This window comes from Antennarius striatus, chromosome 6 (assembly GCF_040054535.1).
Source record: "Antennarius striatus isolate MH-2024 chromosome 6, ASM4005453v1, whole genome shotgun sequence".
Lineage (NCBI taxonomy): Eukaryota > Metazoa > Chordata > Actinopteri > Lophiiformes > Antennariidae > Antennarius > Antennarius striatus.
In genome coordinates, this window is record NC_090781.1 from 24,127,296 (window position 1) to 24,144,743 (window position 17,448).

A 17,448-nucleotide genomic window follows, 5' to 3' on the forward strand; every position below is an offset into this window, starting at 1 on the left:
TTAAAAAAATATTTCATTAATAAGAGTCATAAAAAATAATGTAGTGTTTTGTAAACATTTTGTAAAAATATTTCTTTCATCTTTTGTTCATTTTATTTCCTTCTTAAACTTAAACAACAGATATGATGCAAAGTGCACAGTCTGTTTTTAGTAACCAAAATGATCAGGAGTGACGAATTTACATTCTGAACCATTTTCTCTGCACGCAAGCACCACATTAGTCGTATTTGTAAAAAAAACAAACCTACATATAAACCCTCATTAACATGAAAAGTTAAAGGTCACTGATGATAAAATTACGCTCGAACGGCTTGAATGCTTCCATCGGTTCTGAAGCAGCTTGTCTGAGGAACATTTTCTCTTTATGTCAGATGACGATGGAATTGACACTTCTTCTAAAAAGCACACAGAGGAGAGAGGAGAATCTGTTACAGAATATTAAAACAACATTCTTTAAAACCCTGTATGGTTGCAGGAACACTACCTGATGCCACAGTAATGTAAGAAAAGGCAGAGCCAAATGACAATGGGGGCAGATTTTGATTGCATAGATGTCACCTCCATCACCCCTGGGGGTCCTGTGTGTTAGGGAAGTGGCCTTTAAGGTGCTGCTTAGCCCAAGGATACCCTTTTTCTCCTGCTGCTCCTCTTCTTCCTCCTCACTGGCGAGTAGCAAACGCTCCAGCTAGGTTCAGGGATACAGACTCAGGTGTGCTGTACTGAGTGCATGCATCATTTTCTGTCAGCCTCTAGGGGCAACAGTGAGCACATGGTTAATGTCATCTCTGGCTTGTCAAATACTATACTGTACCTCATCTTTTTCTATATCCTCAGCTGGTGATGATGCCTCACATCTAACTGCCACTTTTATTTTTGCTGTGAAAAAAAGCACAGTAGTCACTAAATTCCAGAAGTATAGTTGAAGTTATTTGGGGTTTATGCTGAGCCCCTTAAAGTTTTCTTCCTCTTACTGTCGTTTGCTGGTAGTTTGCTGGTAGTCTGAGCAGTACCTGAGGTGCCGTGAGCACCGGAGCAGGTCAAGCCGTGTTCTTGCTGTTCCCTCCGGAGGATGTAACGGCCACAGTCCTCGCAGAGGTCGGTTCGACTCCCACAGACCAGAAGGTGTTCACCCTGTTTCTCCCATGGGAGCTCCAGATTGCAGAAGTGACAGACGCTCAGACGCTCCTGACATTCATCAGTCTGGGAGGCAGAGCAGAGATCCACTGATAAATACACCTCAGGTCATAGGACTGCAAGTCAGTCAGCATGCATTCATCTCATCGAGCCTTTTACACTTGAAAATTAGATGTTAGGGCAACTATATGAAGGCATTTTAAAGTTATTATTTGAAATGTGATCTGGTGGAAGCTGTTCTGTACTGTGCATGCTAATGAGACACAGTCAAATGGTCCACCTTTATAAAATGGGTTTAAGTCCACATCCCCAGTGTGGCATAAGGGAATAGTTTGCTCAAAAATGAAAGTTCAATCATCACCCACTCACCTGCATTCTGAAAAGTGAGTTTCCTTGTCAATAAATCATTTCTGAGCTTAACAGCAAAAAAGAATTCTCCTAAGTAACTGAAGGTGTTGAGAACATAAAATAACTTCCTCCTTACTGCTCTTCTGAAGCCTGGAGTCCCCTCATAAATTAGATAAACTGCAATCCTCAATGTAGCTGCTAAACTAAAAGGCTTAACCAGTAAATAATCTTTGGCTAGCTGTTCTGGTGGGGGCTAACACTCCCACCAAATGTACCTCATGATCCTTGAGATGACGACGTTCCATCTTCTGGGTGCACTTGGAGCATTTCACCTGTGAACAAACGGAGGTGTGAGGCTCCAAAGGCACCGTCGTGAGGTGCATGTGTGTGTCTGTAGATACCTGGCCGTGCTGTTCCTCTCTATGCTGCTCCAGGTGCATTCTGGGAACCACCTCGTCGCATTCAGGACAGACGCACAAGAAGCGTCTGCAGTGCATTTCATGCAGGGCAAAGTTGGTCTCTGCAACCTTTCTGCAGCTTCATAGAGAACAGAGGATTAATTTCTTTCTTTATTAAATATGTGTGACTTTTGTCCACCATTTATCTGTATCTTAGGTGCTTTACATAACCATAACAGAACATAATTAAAGTAAATATAGATATGGGCTTAAATGTTCACCTGTAAATGAGCAAGTAAGTCATTATCTTATGGAAAATTTGCTGCTGTGTGATGATAAATAATAATATTAACTTGATCTAAAATCACAATGCAGCTGAAACTGTACTGACTCAGTTTGGTGTCAGATTTTACTGATCTTAAAAAAGTTGGAATTTGTTAGTGAAATATGTTGTTATTCTTAAGAATGATACTGATTTGACTGTGGAAGTTTTCACGGTCAAGGACATCCTGGGGGATAAACTATAAATAAACTTCCTTGGTGGAGGAGTACATTCTCTGACTGTTCTCTAGTTTTTTTCTTTTTCTTTGAATTAAAGTTCAACAATCATCCAGTATCTAATAAAGTTGAAGATTGCATATAAAAGCATCTCTTTTTTTGTCTGTTGTAATATGATATCATCATTTAACAAATGTTCCTCCACTGTGAACCTCATCTTTCTCAACTCTTACAAAATTTCCATCATAAATGAAGCTGAGCTGTTTGTTTTATCCCTACTGTTTTATTGAGTGTTCAATGTGGTTAAATCCCATTTAAACTAATAAACTAATGGTTAACGACTACTTACCTGGATGATAATGAACCCTTGTACTACGCTATGACTCTTGAGACTGTGACTCTACTATAATCTGACTCCCATAATTTGGAAACTTTCTCAAACTTTTCACATGAACTTAATGCTCACCATTGTCCACAGGTTCGCGTTTCCTGCTCCTCATCCATAAATCCGTAAGATCTTTTGCACGATCCCAGTGGTACCCGAAACTAAAAAAAGAACCGAAAGTGAAATAAATCCAGCCCCTCTCCACAAACACCTTGTCGTGTGCATCTACGACCACAAGATGGCGCCAATAAATCTCTTACTATCATTTCTACAAATTTCCGGGTGTAAAGTCTCTTTTGAGGATACAAATATGCACAACCACAGCATGATGGATTGAAACTAGTTTGTGGCCATTAGCTCTACATAAAATAACCTCATCAGCAGCCCAAAGACAGAATAGAGAGAATTTAATAGAATGAAATCATAATTGAATAAAAGGGAAACTATGCATGAACTCTGGGTCCTCACCAATTATTACTAGTATTTCAAATTATTATTAGGCTTCACTGTAAAGTCTTGTACCTGCTAAGCAAAGTGCAGGAATGTTGTCAGACCTGAAATAGTGCAACGTATTTTGAAGTTTTTGTCATGGGTCCAAATTGTGTAGTAGCTTCTCTACTAACAGAAAAAAAAAGACAGTTCAAAATATGGTCAGTCTTAAGTTGATGGGTTTTTACCTTGCAGTACAAAAGAGGAGGAACCCTGGAGATGAAGCAGTGTTTAAATGTACGATGATTTGATGAAGCATTGCTCTGGTTTGCAGTTTTTTGATGCTGCATGGTCAATCTGTTCTTAGATTCCTGGGTTTTGCAGGTTTTATGCAAACAGCAGATTGGGAGAGGTCTAACTTCTACCATCCAGGTCTGGGAGGCCAAGAGAGAGCTGGCTGGCATCATGAAAACACAGCTGATCTCACAACCACACTGATAACAACACATCACACTCTGACACAGACTGAAGCCACATGACACACCGATCCTTTGTATTTATTCAAACATTAAACGGTGACCAGAGATAGCAGCCATGTGTGGAATAGCAGCTGTAGATTCAGAAGTATTTGTCTCCTCTTTATATATTGTTCAAATTGTATTGAGATAGTAAGGAGGGAAACATGCACACTGATCAAAACAATCTGTACAACCGTTACATCTGATAAACTTCTCCACTGTACAAAGATTCATAGTTTCTGTAACGACAGATTATCCATAGAAAAGTAAGCTTTCAAAATAACACTGTACGGATGCATGGTTCTCCATCCACTGTAGAGTCTTGGCTTCTCTTCTATGCTGAATGTGATGAAACTTGTTTGTGTGTGAGATCATCCAGAGTCGGAAAACACAGAATTCTCAGCGGAGGAGACTCTCCGATCAGTTCATCCAGAGCTACGTTGTCATCTGTGCTGTGAGTTCCCTTTTCTCCCTTTGTTCTCTCTTCTTTTTTTTTTAAAATAAATGCACCAGCTGTTGAAGAGTTGAATGTTGACACAGACACCAAAGAGCTTCCATGAGACGCTGCAACTTGGCTACAAATCCTGAGAAAAAATGTCCATCATGAGTCCTCCTTATCTCAAAAAGAACAAAAAAAGAGGTGTCAAATCTTAAAAACTGTACAAACACTCACAGGAATACAACAGTCGTGACAGTGGATTGCTGACATTTGCTTTTTGTGGCCACCAGAGGGCAGCATTGCTAAACAAATCACACTTCAATTTCAAATTGAAAGCATTTTTTTTTGTTTTGTTTGCTGTTTTTAAAATCAGGCGCCAGGATGCTACTGATCTGAGATCATTTTCAAATCGATCAATGTCTGGTTTACATCAAGGTCTGACAACTATATTTTTTGGCCCATCATTAAACTTCCTGTTAAAGTTTTCCTCATTGTTCAAACAAAGTGATAAATATCTCTCTCAATGAAAAACTAAATAACTCATTAATCCTACGCTATGCACAATGTATGTCATGTATGTGCTAAAATAGAAAAATAGATAATTTGAAAATAAAAGTAAACATAGAAAAATATATATAATCAAACAATATGTACATACATGAGAGGTGGTCACATGACCCATGCTTTAGATTGGTCCAGACAGACGTGTACTGATAATAATGTATTTTTGGTAGGTAAGAATAAGTTTTATACAATCGGTGTCATCGTCAATGTGTGATGTAGTGTGTGAGTGTGTGTGTGTGTGTGTGTGTGGGGGGGTGACGCCTGAACCCAAGGTCTGCGCTTGGGTTGGAGAAGTCACCATACGGAGCATTTATCCTCGGGGTTCATGGGGGAACCCTTTGGACAGTGGAAAACACGGGCAAACTCATCAAACTGCGACACGCTGCCGATGACTCTGCAGGGGGAGAAAACACAAGAACGACAAATGATGGTGAAGCGTTTGTTGTGTGTGTTTGTTTTGCCTCACACACGTGCATGTGTGTCATAATGACAGTGAGGTGTTGCTGAATGGATTTAAACTGAAGTCGGTTCTTTTCTGCCATTGGCTCTGCCGGGCTGGAATAGTGTTGTGTGTATTGTGTTGTGTGTGTACCGTGTTGTGTGTACCTGTAGTGCTCTGGTGCGTGTTTGTCGGTCAGCAGCTGCAGGTAGATGGACTGAGATCTTCTCTTCATGCACCAGTTCTGAAATGACATGCAGTAGGTCCTGGGTTCAAGTCCTCCTGGGTTTTTCTCTGTGTGGATTTGATTATTCTCCTCATGTCTGCTCAGGTCCTCTCAGGGGTCTCCAGAAGACTAATCATCTCAGAAGCCCTCAGATTTATCAAGTGACTCCTCAGAGGGAGTCTGACGACAGGTGGGAGGTAAATCGAAAAGCTACAACTCTCAAGCTCCATGAGATACAACAGTAAGCTGCTACTAATGCTAATGTTTTTCTAATTTTTTGATTTGCTAATTCTTCTTTCACTGCTGCATACTCAGCGCTGGGCTAAACCTGCGTCTAGACAGTTTTAAAAGAGAAATAAATAAAACAAACACTGCCTATCAGCCATAAAACAACACGCTGCCTTTAGGTCTTTTATAACCTAGAATGTGTTCGAAAATCAATGAACAACAATTCCATAATTGCTCCGTTGTTTTTTTTTTTATACAATTAGACTGTGGATGAAATGACTTTCAAATGAGCTCAACCAATAATTTGCTCTAAGGTACAAACATAAAAAATTAAAAAAAATCCTCCAAATGTGTGTCTGCACTCACTCAATATTACATTTAAACATGAATTTCAATGACAGCATTGAATTCTAGTGAATGGTGATGATGGTTAGGAGGAGCTTCACTGTACTGTCTGTATTTATGATGAACACATCCATCAGCTCGTGTTCCAACAATGTACAACTCTGGGCTCTTCAGTGGAGACTGACGCCTGAAATGACGTAACACGTGAAGGTAATGAAACGAAGCGGCCATAAAGGGCTTCTGTACCTGAGCGAAGGCGATGAAGAGGAGCTGTTCGTGTGTGTATCTGAGGCCGGGCAGGGGTCTCTCCGGACCGTGTTCCCTCACCCACTTCTGATACGCCTGTCCAGCCGGAGGACGGTAATAATAGAAAGAGGGAGAAACAAAATGAAACGGTGATCCCTCAACCCTCATGTCCTCGTTTCCACTCTGATGTGAAACCAAATGGGTCTTCTTTTTCTTTTTTATTCAATCTCTCCTGGCTTTGCATGTTATGTTTACCTCAGCCAATCAAACTGATTGACGGGACTGAAAGACATTTGCCTGCATTTTAATATTATAATTTCAAAAAGCGTCCACTCATTTCCTTTGTACTTTTTTGTTTCTGTATGCACAAAGCAGCGCTCACTTTAATATAGAACACTCAGACAGTTAATATGGAATTGAATTATGCAGCATGTCAGATGGTGTTCGGGCACATACGCACACACACACACACACACACATGCACACACACACACATACTGATGTGAGGGAAAAAAATTCAAGTGGAATGTTTATCTTTCCTCTTGTTTCAGAGGTGCTTTTTCATTTTTATGCAAATAAAACAGTTTTCTATGAAAAATGAAGATATTTGCACCAAGCTGAGAACAAATGATAACATTTAGATGTTACTGAATGCTGCTTATGTGAATTGAGGATGACATAGAATGTTACTTACATAGTATGATAGCTTCAGACCTCCCATGTCTGCAATGTTCTCTCCCAACGTCAGGCGACCGTTCACCTAGAGAGGGGCAGCCAAAGTAAAATGTAAAGTAAAAGTGAAAAGTACTCGGAGTATAAAAGTAAAGAGTAGCTCCTTTTAATGGCTGTTTTTTTGCACGAAGCGAACTGAATCGTGTCTCATTAACAAATCAGTTCAAAAGGATTTAGAGCTTTGCTTCAACTTCAGTTCCCGCCATTCACAGGAAGACGAGTCTATTCAGTGTAAATGATCGTTATGTAGAACACAGGCAGGAGGAAATCACCACGGAAAAACACGGCGCCTTTTCTTTGTGTGCTGTCTGATTTCATCTGCCGTGCGCTGATGGATGCGGCGAGATATCGTCTTTTTCTTGGCGTTAATGATCCATTGGGTTTGTAATCAGTCTTATGTTAAATACAAGCAGTAATCTAGTGAAGCAACACATCTGTTTTAAAACGCAAAGGAGTGGAAAGAACAGATATTTGTGATGAAATGTAAAGAGTTCAAGTAAGAACATGTCAGAACATTAAATACTCAAGTAAAAATACTTGAAAACTCTGTGTTCGTGTTTCACAAATCGCTTCGGTATGAAGATACATTCAAGAACATACGAGTACTTCAATGATGTAGTTCAATCTGGGATTTGGAGTGGGATTACATGGATAAAATAAAACACTGATGGGGTTTTTTGGGGGGATCTAGCTGACCCTGTTTTATAAAAAAAAGAAAGTTTCGGGGGAAGAAGCCTCTTTTACTTTCGTGCCAATACTTGTAAGAGAAGATCAAAATCTCTCACATGTCTGTACTGAAAAACTGAAGCCAGGAAACCTCAGTGGCCGTCGCTTCGCATAATGACTGGAAACAGGTGGCGAGGACTCCACCCACCAGCACCTCGTAAACCATTAGTGATGCTTCTTACCGGGGTGACACTGGCGAGTGTAAAAACCACACGCTGGGATTTAACGGGGGTCTCGACTAGTTCTTAGATGATCACAGAAACACGTTTCCCTGGCGACCCCAGACAGAGACGACTAGATGTCATCCTACTGGTGTAGACCTGTGTGCGCGTGCAGACCAACCTTCTGGTTGTAGACGGTAAAGTTATCGTAGAGCTTGACGATACACTCCGCCTTTGTCTGGAACTTCCTGTAGGACTCCTCAGTCCACCACTGCTTGAGGTTGCCATGGCGGTCGTACTGGCCCCCTAGGGACATGAACCATTGCATCACTAAGATGAGGGGCAAAAGGTGCAGGAGGGAGGGGGGGCAGAGTTAGCATGAAGACATCACAATCCGCATCTTTACTTCTCACTCCAAAGAGCTGCTCATCAATTGTTTTTTAGTTTTTTTAAACTTTGTAAAGTTACGATTCACGTATTTGGAGGTAAATTATTGTGGATTTAATTTAATTGCATTGAATTAAATCATGACTGTCTGCCAAAGTAGCTGGTGGTGCACAACCCTACCAGTCACACCCACATTTGTTTCATTGGAAGATGGTTTAGCAGAAATCTTACACCTTCATTTGATTATTTTAATGTATCCTAGAAGGCAGCACTTTAGAGTAGAAATAAAAGTTACAGATTGTGGCCTTAATTTGTCTTTGAAAGTGGTCTGGATGGCGACGTTGAATTCAGGCATTGAAGATATAAAGTGTTTTGAACAAACGAAACTTGAGCTGTTGTAGATGACAAAAACAAGCATTAAAAATGATCAAAATTAAAAAAAATTTTTTTAATGTTTGTCTTTTATTTTTCAACGCTGAATATTTCTTGCAATGGAAAAATGTTACGAACAAAAAGGTCAATGTCAGCTTTACCATTCCTTCAAAATTCACCATCTCTGTTTAAGCCCTTCGTATTTTGCTGTACATTCATGGGTGTCATACAAATGTCCTACAATTACAATTAATTCAGCACATTTGTGGGAAAACAGTGATCTCTAAAATGATGAAAAGGCATACAGACTTTGTCGCTATGGCGCCGGCCGCCATTCTTACCCCAGTCATCATATCCATGTGTCAGCTCGTGTCCAATGATGGCTCCTATCCCTCCATAGTTCAGAGACCTGGCAGAAGAACGGACAAAATTATCTGCAGGTCCTTGGAAAGTGTTTTTAAAATTCAAAAGCAAAACTATTAATGTTTGAAAGACGACACAAAATTGCATTAAATTTTCTTCAAGAAAAGTTCAAATCGCAAGCAATAAAACACGCCCTTGATAAACTGAATGGATTTTAAATAAGCAAACGTGTGTATTCCTGACTCTCTAATGGCAACAGCGGCCAATGTTCATCAAAATGTACTCAGAATTAAGAAGTGGAGTAGAGAGTCAACATTTTTACGGTACAAAAAATCCATAAAAATCTTCCTGAGTTCTTGTTTTTTATAAAAAGTAAACAAACATGATATCAAAATGGTTTATTACTACACTTTTTTGTTTTTTGAGTTGTAGCTTGCAGTCGAAGCTAAGCTAAGGTAAGAATCTCCTGGCTTCAGTTTCAATAATGGATAGACGGAGAATTATTGATCTTCCCATTGGACCCTCAGAGACAGAGAGAGCAAGTTTCCAAAAGTTCTACAAGGTGCAGCCCAGAGCGTCAAAATCCACCTTTAATTCACTCAGAATGCAAATGATATCTTTTTTTTTTAATGTCACTATCAAAACTTTGAGCATTACTTATCCTAGTACTTCAAAAACCATCCCACATCCAAATTTACAAATTTAATCTACAAATTTGCTGCAGGAGCAACAGGAGCTGCTACTCCCGGGCTGGAAACGGGAAGCGGTTCTTGTCTTGGGAGAGCAGCATCCGAGAGGGGTGCATGAACCAAACAATGATACCCCCACAGTTGTGTCCTCCCACAGCAACAGCACAACCCCATGCTAATTGCAGCAGTGAATAATTTGGTGTGAATGAGACCTAACAGATTGAGTTGGGTTAGTATGCAGACCCACTCACTTCAGAACAAAACAATCTGCCCTTTGACTGGTAGGAGATGTCTAATTACAGTCATCTCTGTGGCTTTCTCTCCATTTATCGGCCCTCATTGTTAATTCTGTTCAAGCCAAAGCCAAAGCAAAACACAAGCTGCACTTGGGATCAAATTTTGGATCCATGCGGTTTTGGATTGGTATCGAATGAAAATAAGCTCATTGCCACGTTTGTGTTTTTCTTTTTTTTTCTGTTCTCACTGATTTGGAAACATCAGATATCTGTTTTCACATGTGAGTGGAAAATCTGCCCCGGGTACCTTTCAGGAGCGGTCTGAGCATAAATTTTAATTTCTCAAGCTGTCTACGATAAACTAAAGCAACATAACTTTTTTGAGAGTGTTGCACCACCCTTGCTAACGTGTATCCTGATTTAAAAAAAAAAAAAAAAGATGTGGGCTGGGCTGTCTTTGCAACCCATGCAGATAAAGGCGGCGACGAGAGGGCAGACTTAGGGCTATCCACATGGTTACGTCTGAAAATGACTTTCTGACAGCTCGTCGATACGCTGCCTTACAGAGGGCCCAACTCCTAGAAAACTAAATGGCTGATTGAGGCTTCATTATACTCTTCATGCCGTGGTGAGGTGTGTGTGTGTGTGTGTGTGTGGGAGCAGAGGGAGCGAGGGGTTTATGGAGGTTAGGGCTGCTGCAGTAATAACTTTAAGGGGACAGACACACACGCGTTATAACATCATTAATTGATATTGATTAGCATTCATGGCAGCTGGTCGTGCAAGAAGTGGAGCTCTAATGAAGACAGAAGTGTTGGCTTATGTTGGGTACACAAAGTGCTAACTGAGATGTGTGTGTGTGTGTGTGTGTGTGTGTGTGTGTGTGTGTGTGTATTGTGCAGCAGGTATTTGGACTGTATTGCAGCACTGGCTTAGAATAATGCTCAGCACTGGCAGCGGTAAGGTTCCCCTCGGTAAACAGCTTTGCTAACAAAAGGTAGATGGAGTTGAACAATTTTTTTTTTTTTACCTGCGTTGTTTTTCTCCCAGACCATTTTACAAAAAAGCCAAAACATTTTATAAAAAACTATTTTTTCCCCTCAGTTACCCTGATCTTAAGATGTTCAAGAAACGCCTGATGTTTCTGGGAGAGACGCTCATCGCTTTAAAAGTAAAGGTATTTACACTTTATCTTCTGCAGATTCATTAAAAACTCTTTTTTTGTAGTTATGCTGGTGACAAACCACACTTTGAGTGTTGCTGTGATGAATGCATCTAAAACACTTTCTGCAACACAATGCATGAAAAAAATCCTTTGCATTCAACAACCGAATGCAAATATTTGACCATTTAGATGATGCCTTGGATACCTGGACCACCCGACACCACCCGACCAATGAATTCAATGAGTAAGGTGTGTGTGTGTGTGTTTATATCATTAGTACAGCTAGTGCTTTATTGTTACGACACTATTTTGTAACAATAAACACCTATACCTGTTTTGTTGCCATGAGGGCTCCTATTTTATTTTATTTTGAAATGCAGATCGCTCATTTCGCGCTCTTAAAAGCTGTCGTAATGCAATCACTCTGTCTCCAGACACTTTCTTCATCACAAAGGGGTTTTTATTCCAGAGCCTCAAATGAAATCCACAGATAGATAGATAGAGCGGAGATGCAGACAGGCAAGGCGATCCATTTCCATGCACCATCAACTCACTGGATGGACTCGGATTTAGGGAGGCGACTTGGCAATGACACGTCTTCCATTAGCAGGACCTTGTTCAGTAATTGAGCTCTTGGTGGGTAGTTTAAATTGCTTTAATCAGGTGTTTCGGGGGACTTGAGGGGAACCAGAGGCTCTCCAGAACAACGGAACACTGAATGACCTGTGAGGTTATGATGTTGTCGTCACGTTAGGATGCAGGGAAAGACAAGGACACCAGGTCTACTTACTGCGGGAACTCTGGGTTGTAGAGAGTTGGCTGGAGAATGCCAGCAGGAAAGACTGGGAGAGCAAGAAATGTGAAAGAAAGGGGAATAATCCCAGTGTTAATATCACACACTGGTGTAATAATCACTAAAAATAAAAATTGTTAATGTCAAGACATGGGGAAAGTTCCTGGAGGGAAGGGACACAGATGCATTGATGTCTATATGAAATACATACATCAACTTTCCGTAGTGTAGCTGCTGTAGAGGACAGCCTCTCAACGCTATCAAACACTCCCAAAGACGACATTTCATTTACAAAAATCATCAGTTTCTCCTCAACTCCTTCAGTCCTAAAATAATTCAAGAAGTTATCTCCCCTGAACATTAGTTTCTCTCCATCGCTGATGGTTTCCACGTGGAGCCCGGAGTGATTTATGTCCAGTATTTATAGTCACAGGATGTCCGCTGCTTGTTGTCTGATTGTCATAACCTTCAACTGAAAAACTTTATTAGAGGGAAGTAAATTATCATATATTATAGGGAAAAAAATCAGTGGCAATATTCTAAGGATTTTTCTTTTAAAAATCAGCATTTTTATTATAATGTTTGGTATCAAACTTTAAGAATTGTGAATTATTGTGGTTTAGTTTTGATTGACGTTTATTGTCCCTGCTTTAGATTAGATTTAAGAACGCCCAAAGGACATTAAGACTCCAGTGATTGGTTGAATCTATGGACCAATGCATCTCTGTCAACTCCATTTTTAAAAACCTGTAACGGCGTCTTATAGTAGCCTTAAAAGCTAAACTAAACCAGACAAAGTTCAACCCAAACTGTTGCAGGACTGACTTTGCTCCGTTGACCCCCGTCCAGCTCGTGTTACTTCAGCGTTTCCTCTGAAGGTGTAAATGAAGCAGGAAAAAAAGAGCTGCTGAAGGAACTCCAGGACGGTTTAGTCTCAGAACTTCTGCCCTGGGGTGCCCTTAAGAGTGGAAAAATGATTTGTGCTCCGTTTGCTGAAGAGGTGAAATAGTTACAGCATCTGAATCTCATGTTAGTAACTCCTGGCGCTCGTTTTTATTTGTTGGAGGTTGATATAAGATTTCCTGAGTCTGCAGCTGGATTGTGAAATATCTGCACTCATTAAAATCAATGCACCACCTAGGCTGATATATAACTTTTGAAACTATTGGATGTACACCATCCAAAAATACAACAGAATGGATTGAGCTTCCATCTTTACTTGGAGCAAATTGTTTGACTTAGTAATTTGTTTTGGGGGGTTTAACACTATCAGTGGTGTAAAACACTCATGAAAACCAAAGGAGGACTAAAGGAGTGTTTAAGTGAGAGAAATCATGTCTGTAGGTTAACAGAAACGACCCCCCCGAGGGGAGGGGGGCACATATCTGACTCCTCCTGCTCTCTGGCGTCACTTTGAGATCATACCATTGATTTTTCTGTAAGAGGAGTGTGTATTTGTGTGTGAATGCAGATGGACGATGCACACACACTCACCCATTTGGTTCTTGTTAGGGAGGTAGTAGGCATTTAGGGCCTGAGGGGGGAGGAGCCACCTAGCGAGAGAAAAAACAGTGTCAAACAAGAAGAGTGTGATCGCAAACACAACAACACCCACGCTCCAGTCACCGATCACACACACACACACACACACACACACACACACACACACACACAGGCTCCTGAACAGAATGCCAAACACCTCTGACTGCCTCCCAAAAAACACCCCCCCCTCCCCGGTGAGAAATAATCAGTGTGTGTGGTCCCACGGCCGGCGTTCCTCTCAGCATGTGAAACCACGGACAGTTCCTTTGGGGTAATCCACTAAAGCCAGACCAATTGATTGGCACTAAATCCACACCCCCCACCCCCCAAAAATGACTAACTCTGAAGTTGTGAGATGCCCTTGCGCTGGGAGGGAAAGACTGATGCCTCTGCATAGATTGAGGACAGACGAACACAGAGAGGAGGAAGAGGAGGAGGAGGAGGAGGAGGAGGAGGGTTCCTGTGTATTTCTTTTTCCCAGCAATGAGACAAACTGAGTGATGAAGGGATCATTTTTGGTGATAAAAGGGGGGGTGTGTGTGTGTGATTTAACTCTTCCGGACATGGAGCGTGGGCTCATGATACAGTTGTTTTTGAGCATACTGATGCCTCTGTAATGTGTTGTCATAGTGGAGAATCATTGAATCCAGAAGAACAGGGCAGTATTTAAAAAAAAAGAGCTCCATGTCCCAGAGCACTTTTCCCTGCTGTCTGGCTGCTATAGATAAGTAAATCAAATGGATTTCTCCAGCTGTGTACGTCGATTTCGGTATCTGTTAGTTTAATTTAGAGGCGCATCAACAAAAAAATGTCCAAAAAAAAAAAAAACGGATTCACGGGGACACATGTTAGACGTGTCAAATATATTAAGACGGATTCAGGGGGGGAAAGTGAGCGTCCGGTGTGAGACTCAGCTGCACCAGCTTAGGCTGGATTTCAGAATATATTAACCCGGAGTAATTGCTTTTTTGCGCTGCATGTCAGAGGGCTGAGATCGCTGCAGATACGACTCACGTCGTCTTGTCGACTTCTTCGTGGATCTTCTTGACGGACAGCTTTATGTGGAACTTGATGCTGTTGAGGATGTTCTTGAAGTAGGTCTTCTCGTCCACATCAAACTGCAAAAACAGTCATGAAAAAAGTGTGAACACCCTTTTCTTTAAGTACAGTGGTACCTCTACGTACGAAACGCCTCGACAGGAAAATATTGCCTCTAGTTACGAAAGAAATTTCGAGTTACGAAAGGTAAAAATACAGAATGGACTGATACTCGCAGCTCCCACAGGTTCCTGAACGCAACATTGTTATAGCTGCTCTGCCATTGGCTATTACCTAGCATCTTCCTGGCATCCCATTGGCTAAGAGGGACCTCTGTGTGGAGCTAGATAGGTGTCTATTGAAAGCAAGAGGTAATAGAAAAGCCTGAAAAAGGGACGCGTTTGGTTGATCTCTCCAAAGAATATGGCCGTAATGCATCTACAATCACCACGTTATTAAAACAAAAGGAAGTTTAAGGAGTTCAAGGCGTCGCGTGGGTGGTTGGAGAAGTTCAGAAGGAGGACTGGAATTCACTCTGTTGTTCATGGGGGGGAAAGAGGGCATGAACCAAAGAGGGCAAAAAAACAATGAGGACAACAGTTAAAAGGTAAATGACCATCATTTTTTATTCTTTACTCTATTGTTTGTTTTTTACGTTATGCACGACTCTCATTTATTGTGTAGTAATCTAATCGTAACATGTATTTGTTACATGTTTTGACGCATTTTTATGCTTTATAAAACATTTATGTCTGAATTTTGGGGGGCTTGGAACGGATTAGGGCACTAGCATGGAAAACGCGTCTCTACTCACGAAATGTTCTACTTACGTAATTTCTTCCTGAACCAATTAATTTAGTAAGTAGAGGCACCACTGTAAGTTTGAGAAAAATGTTTGCAATAATACACTTTCTGTTCAGATAATATCTTTACAGCAGCAGCCAGCTGGTATTTGTGAGGCTGGGCTCGACCATATGGCTTCAACCTAAAGCCAGATTTGCTGGAGTCATATTAAATTTACCTGCTGCATAAATCTCTCCTGTGAATGACTAATGCAAGACTGGTTCATTTTTATGCCTGAAATACCAATCAGACGAGACGCGTAAGAAAATAAAAGGCTGCAACAGCAACAAGAAGCATCAGAAGACGACCACATTTTCACACCTGCCAAAAAACTTTGCATCAATTTGACACGGATGGATAAAAAAAAAAAAATGTGTTCAGCCATTTTAATCAACTTAAATGAAATCTGAAGGGACTTGATAACAAAATGTAATACATCCCAGCCTGTGGTGAGCTATTACATCTGCATGAATGAGACAACTGACAAGAAGAAGACAGAACCGTGAGTACGAGAGGAGGCGAGAGTCGTCTGACGGAGGGATGAAAGAAAGTTGCTGCAGCAGAAGGAAGTAAAAAAGTTTTTTCTACTCTTCACTTCAGAATTTGTGAAATGCTAGTTAGCAGTAGGTATCACTTAAAATGCCACAGCAGCAGTAGTTTATTGGACGTATATTGAAAAGCCTATCCGTTTGCTATTCAAAAGTGTTTTATGCAAACATACTTTTGCAAATCATCTTTCTGCTGTTTTTTGTTTTTTTTTGTTTCTTTTTGTTTCTGCCTATTTAGTCTAACAGGGCCAGATGTGCTTCTGTCACTTTGTGACAAACATACAAATCTCTGCAGAGAATTATTGAACGTCATGGAAGCAGATGGAGGGAATTTGCCAGCGATGGAGGTTCTTTCTATCACCTTGTGTCTGTGTGCTTTGAAATCCAACTCAAATCAGACAAACTTTATTTAAATAGCACTTTACAAAACAACACAGTTGATCCAAAGACACATTAGACTTTAAACTTTTGATAAAAGATGTAAAGAAGGGTTGCTTTTTTTTTTTTTAATTTACTTTCAGCACTGCCTGCATGAGGCGCTGGATCTTTTGGTGTTCCACCTACATTTAAGAGAAATCTCATCCCAGTTTTCCCCATAAATGTGCAAAACATACATGTTTCATGGCTTTTCCTTTTCTAGAAACTGAGCTGATTTTACATATGCCGACTGATTTATAGTCATACTTTTCAAACAGGTGTGTTTTGGGTTCATTCACTCCCGCATTTGAATTTGAAGTTAGGATCCCTGGGTGATTTCTAACATGACATTCGAGACACAGATGGAAAGGGACGCTGAGAATTGGAATCTGTCGGTTTGATGTGTGGGCGCTCGTGTGCGGCTGTGGATGCAGAATGAAATGAAATCCTGGTGACTCACCCCGTACTCCTGATCTATGAGCTCAGGTTTGAGCAGGAAGTCGGGGTATCCTGTCATCACCATCATGTGCTTCAACTGGGAGAGAGGATGAAAAGACAGTGAATGGGGGGGAAGGAGAAAGTGGGATAGAAAGAACAGACCCAACATCACCCCAAATACACTTCGAGTAACTAAAAACCACTCCCAGACTTGTTTTTGGGCACACAACTATGCAAGCATACACACACACACACACATTCGACTAATCGAGCACACCCAGAGTAATAGGATTACAGGGAAGCTCTTTATATTCAGCATGCCCCTCTAAAAGGATTATAACTTCAGATTGTAAAAGTATTAGAAGAGATATCTTGCAGTGCAGACCCGACGTCAGCACCACAAAAAAGATCCGGATTAGACAATCTTCACTTCTCAATGTCAAGCCCTTGATGTATTCTATCACACACTTCCATCTAACCAAGCAATCAATCAAACCCTCGGGATAGAAAAAGGAATCGCAAAGAAATAATTAAATCCTTTTCTAATTCTAATCGGATCTGGCAGGGAGTCGTGGTTGTTTGTGATGCACAAGGAGTTATTCTCTAAACCTTTGCTCTGGCAGCCTCTTTGGTGGCATCATCCATCCAGTCCAGCTCGTGCAGACGCAGGTCCAGGGAATGCTTTATGTCCTCTACCAGCTCCTGTACCTGGAAGGAGATCACACACTGGAGGAAGTTTTAAAAGGAATGAAAGCAATGTTGTTGCTTGTGCGGTCTATGGTTCTCTCCTGTGAGACTGCG

General features: G+C 40.9%; 2 protein-coding genes across 9 annotated transcripts in view; both read right to left on the minus strand.

Moving 5' to 3' along the window:
• Nucleotides 1–55: 55 nt before the first annotated feature.
• Nucleotides 56–3,046, minus strand: xaf1 (XIAP associated factor 1). Of its 7 annotated transcripts, XM_068318083.1 has the most exons (7): nt 2,845–3,022; nt 1,884–2,019; nt 1,758–1,814; nt 972–1,200; nt 812–876; nt 485–685; nt 72–395 (listed from the first exon to the last, which is right to left on the minus strand). In XM_068318083.1, the coding sequence occupies exons 1-7, from the start codon at nt 2,880–2,882 to the stop codon at nt 363–365; spliced, it is 759 nt and encodes a 252-aa protein (XP_068174184.1). In that variant the 5' UTR covers nt 2,883–3,022; the 3' UTR covers nt 72–362. The 7 variants fall into 7 exon arrangements, with proteins under 7 accessions (XP_068174178.1, XP_068174179.1, XP_068174180.1 ...); XM_068318079.1 differs by having other exon boundaries at nt 63–685; nt 2,845–3,026; XM_068318080.1 differs by having other exon boundaries at nt 64–395; nt 1,758–2,019; nt 2,845–3,025.
• Nucleotides 3,047–3,747: 701 nt separating this feature from the next.
• LOC137596810 (endothelin-converting enzyme-like 1) overlaps nt 3,748–17,448 on the minus strand; it is a 39,668-nt gene continuing 25,967 nt past the window's right edge. The window contains exons 9-19 of one of the 2 annotated variants that reach the window (XM_068317565.1): nt 17,257–17,355; nt 16,670–16,744; nt 14,378–14,481; nt 13,316–13,374; nt 11,819–11,870; nt 8,917–8,984; nt 7,998–8,146; nt 6,892–6,957; nt 6,198–6,293; nt 5,320–5,396; nt 3,748–5,107 (exon numbers count right to left, since the gene is read on the minus strand). In XM_068317565.1, coding sequence (XP_068173666.1) covers nt 5,008–5,107; nt 5,320–5,396; nt 6,198–6,293; nt 6,892–6,957; nt 7,998–8,146; nt 8,917–8,984; nt 11,819–11,870; nt 13,316–13,374; nt 14,378–14,481; nt 16,670–16,744; nt 17,257–17,355 — 945 coding nt within the window. In that variant the 3' untranslated portion in view covers nt 3,748–5,007. The remainder of the gene's footprint in view (nt 5,108–5,319; nt 5,397–6,197; nt 6,294–6,891; nt 6,958–7,997; nt 8,147–8,916; nt 8,985–11,818; nt 11,871–13,315; nt 13,375–14,377; nt 14,482–16,669; nt 16,745–17,256; nt 17,356–17,448) is intronic. The other variant, XM_068317566.1, reaches the window with a different exon arrangement.

Bases quoted from the DNA above. Each gene is read 5' to 3' on its own strand.
- xaf1 (XM_068318077.1), bottom strand. From the start codon at position 2,882: ATGGATGAGGAGCAGGAAACGCGAACCTGTGGACAATG. The intron at 2,020-2,844 runs GTGAGCATTAAG...TTCTCTATGAAG, and splicing joins ACGCGAACCTGTGGACAATG to CTGCAGAAAGGTTGCAGAGA. The intron at 686-811 runs GTACAGTATAGT...CCCTGAACCTAG, and splicing joins AGGATATAGAAAAAGATGAG to CTGGAGCGTTTGCTACTCGC.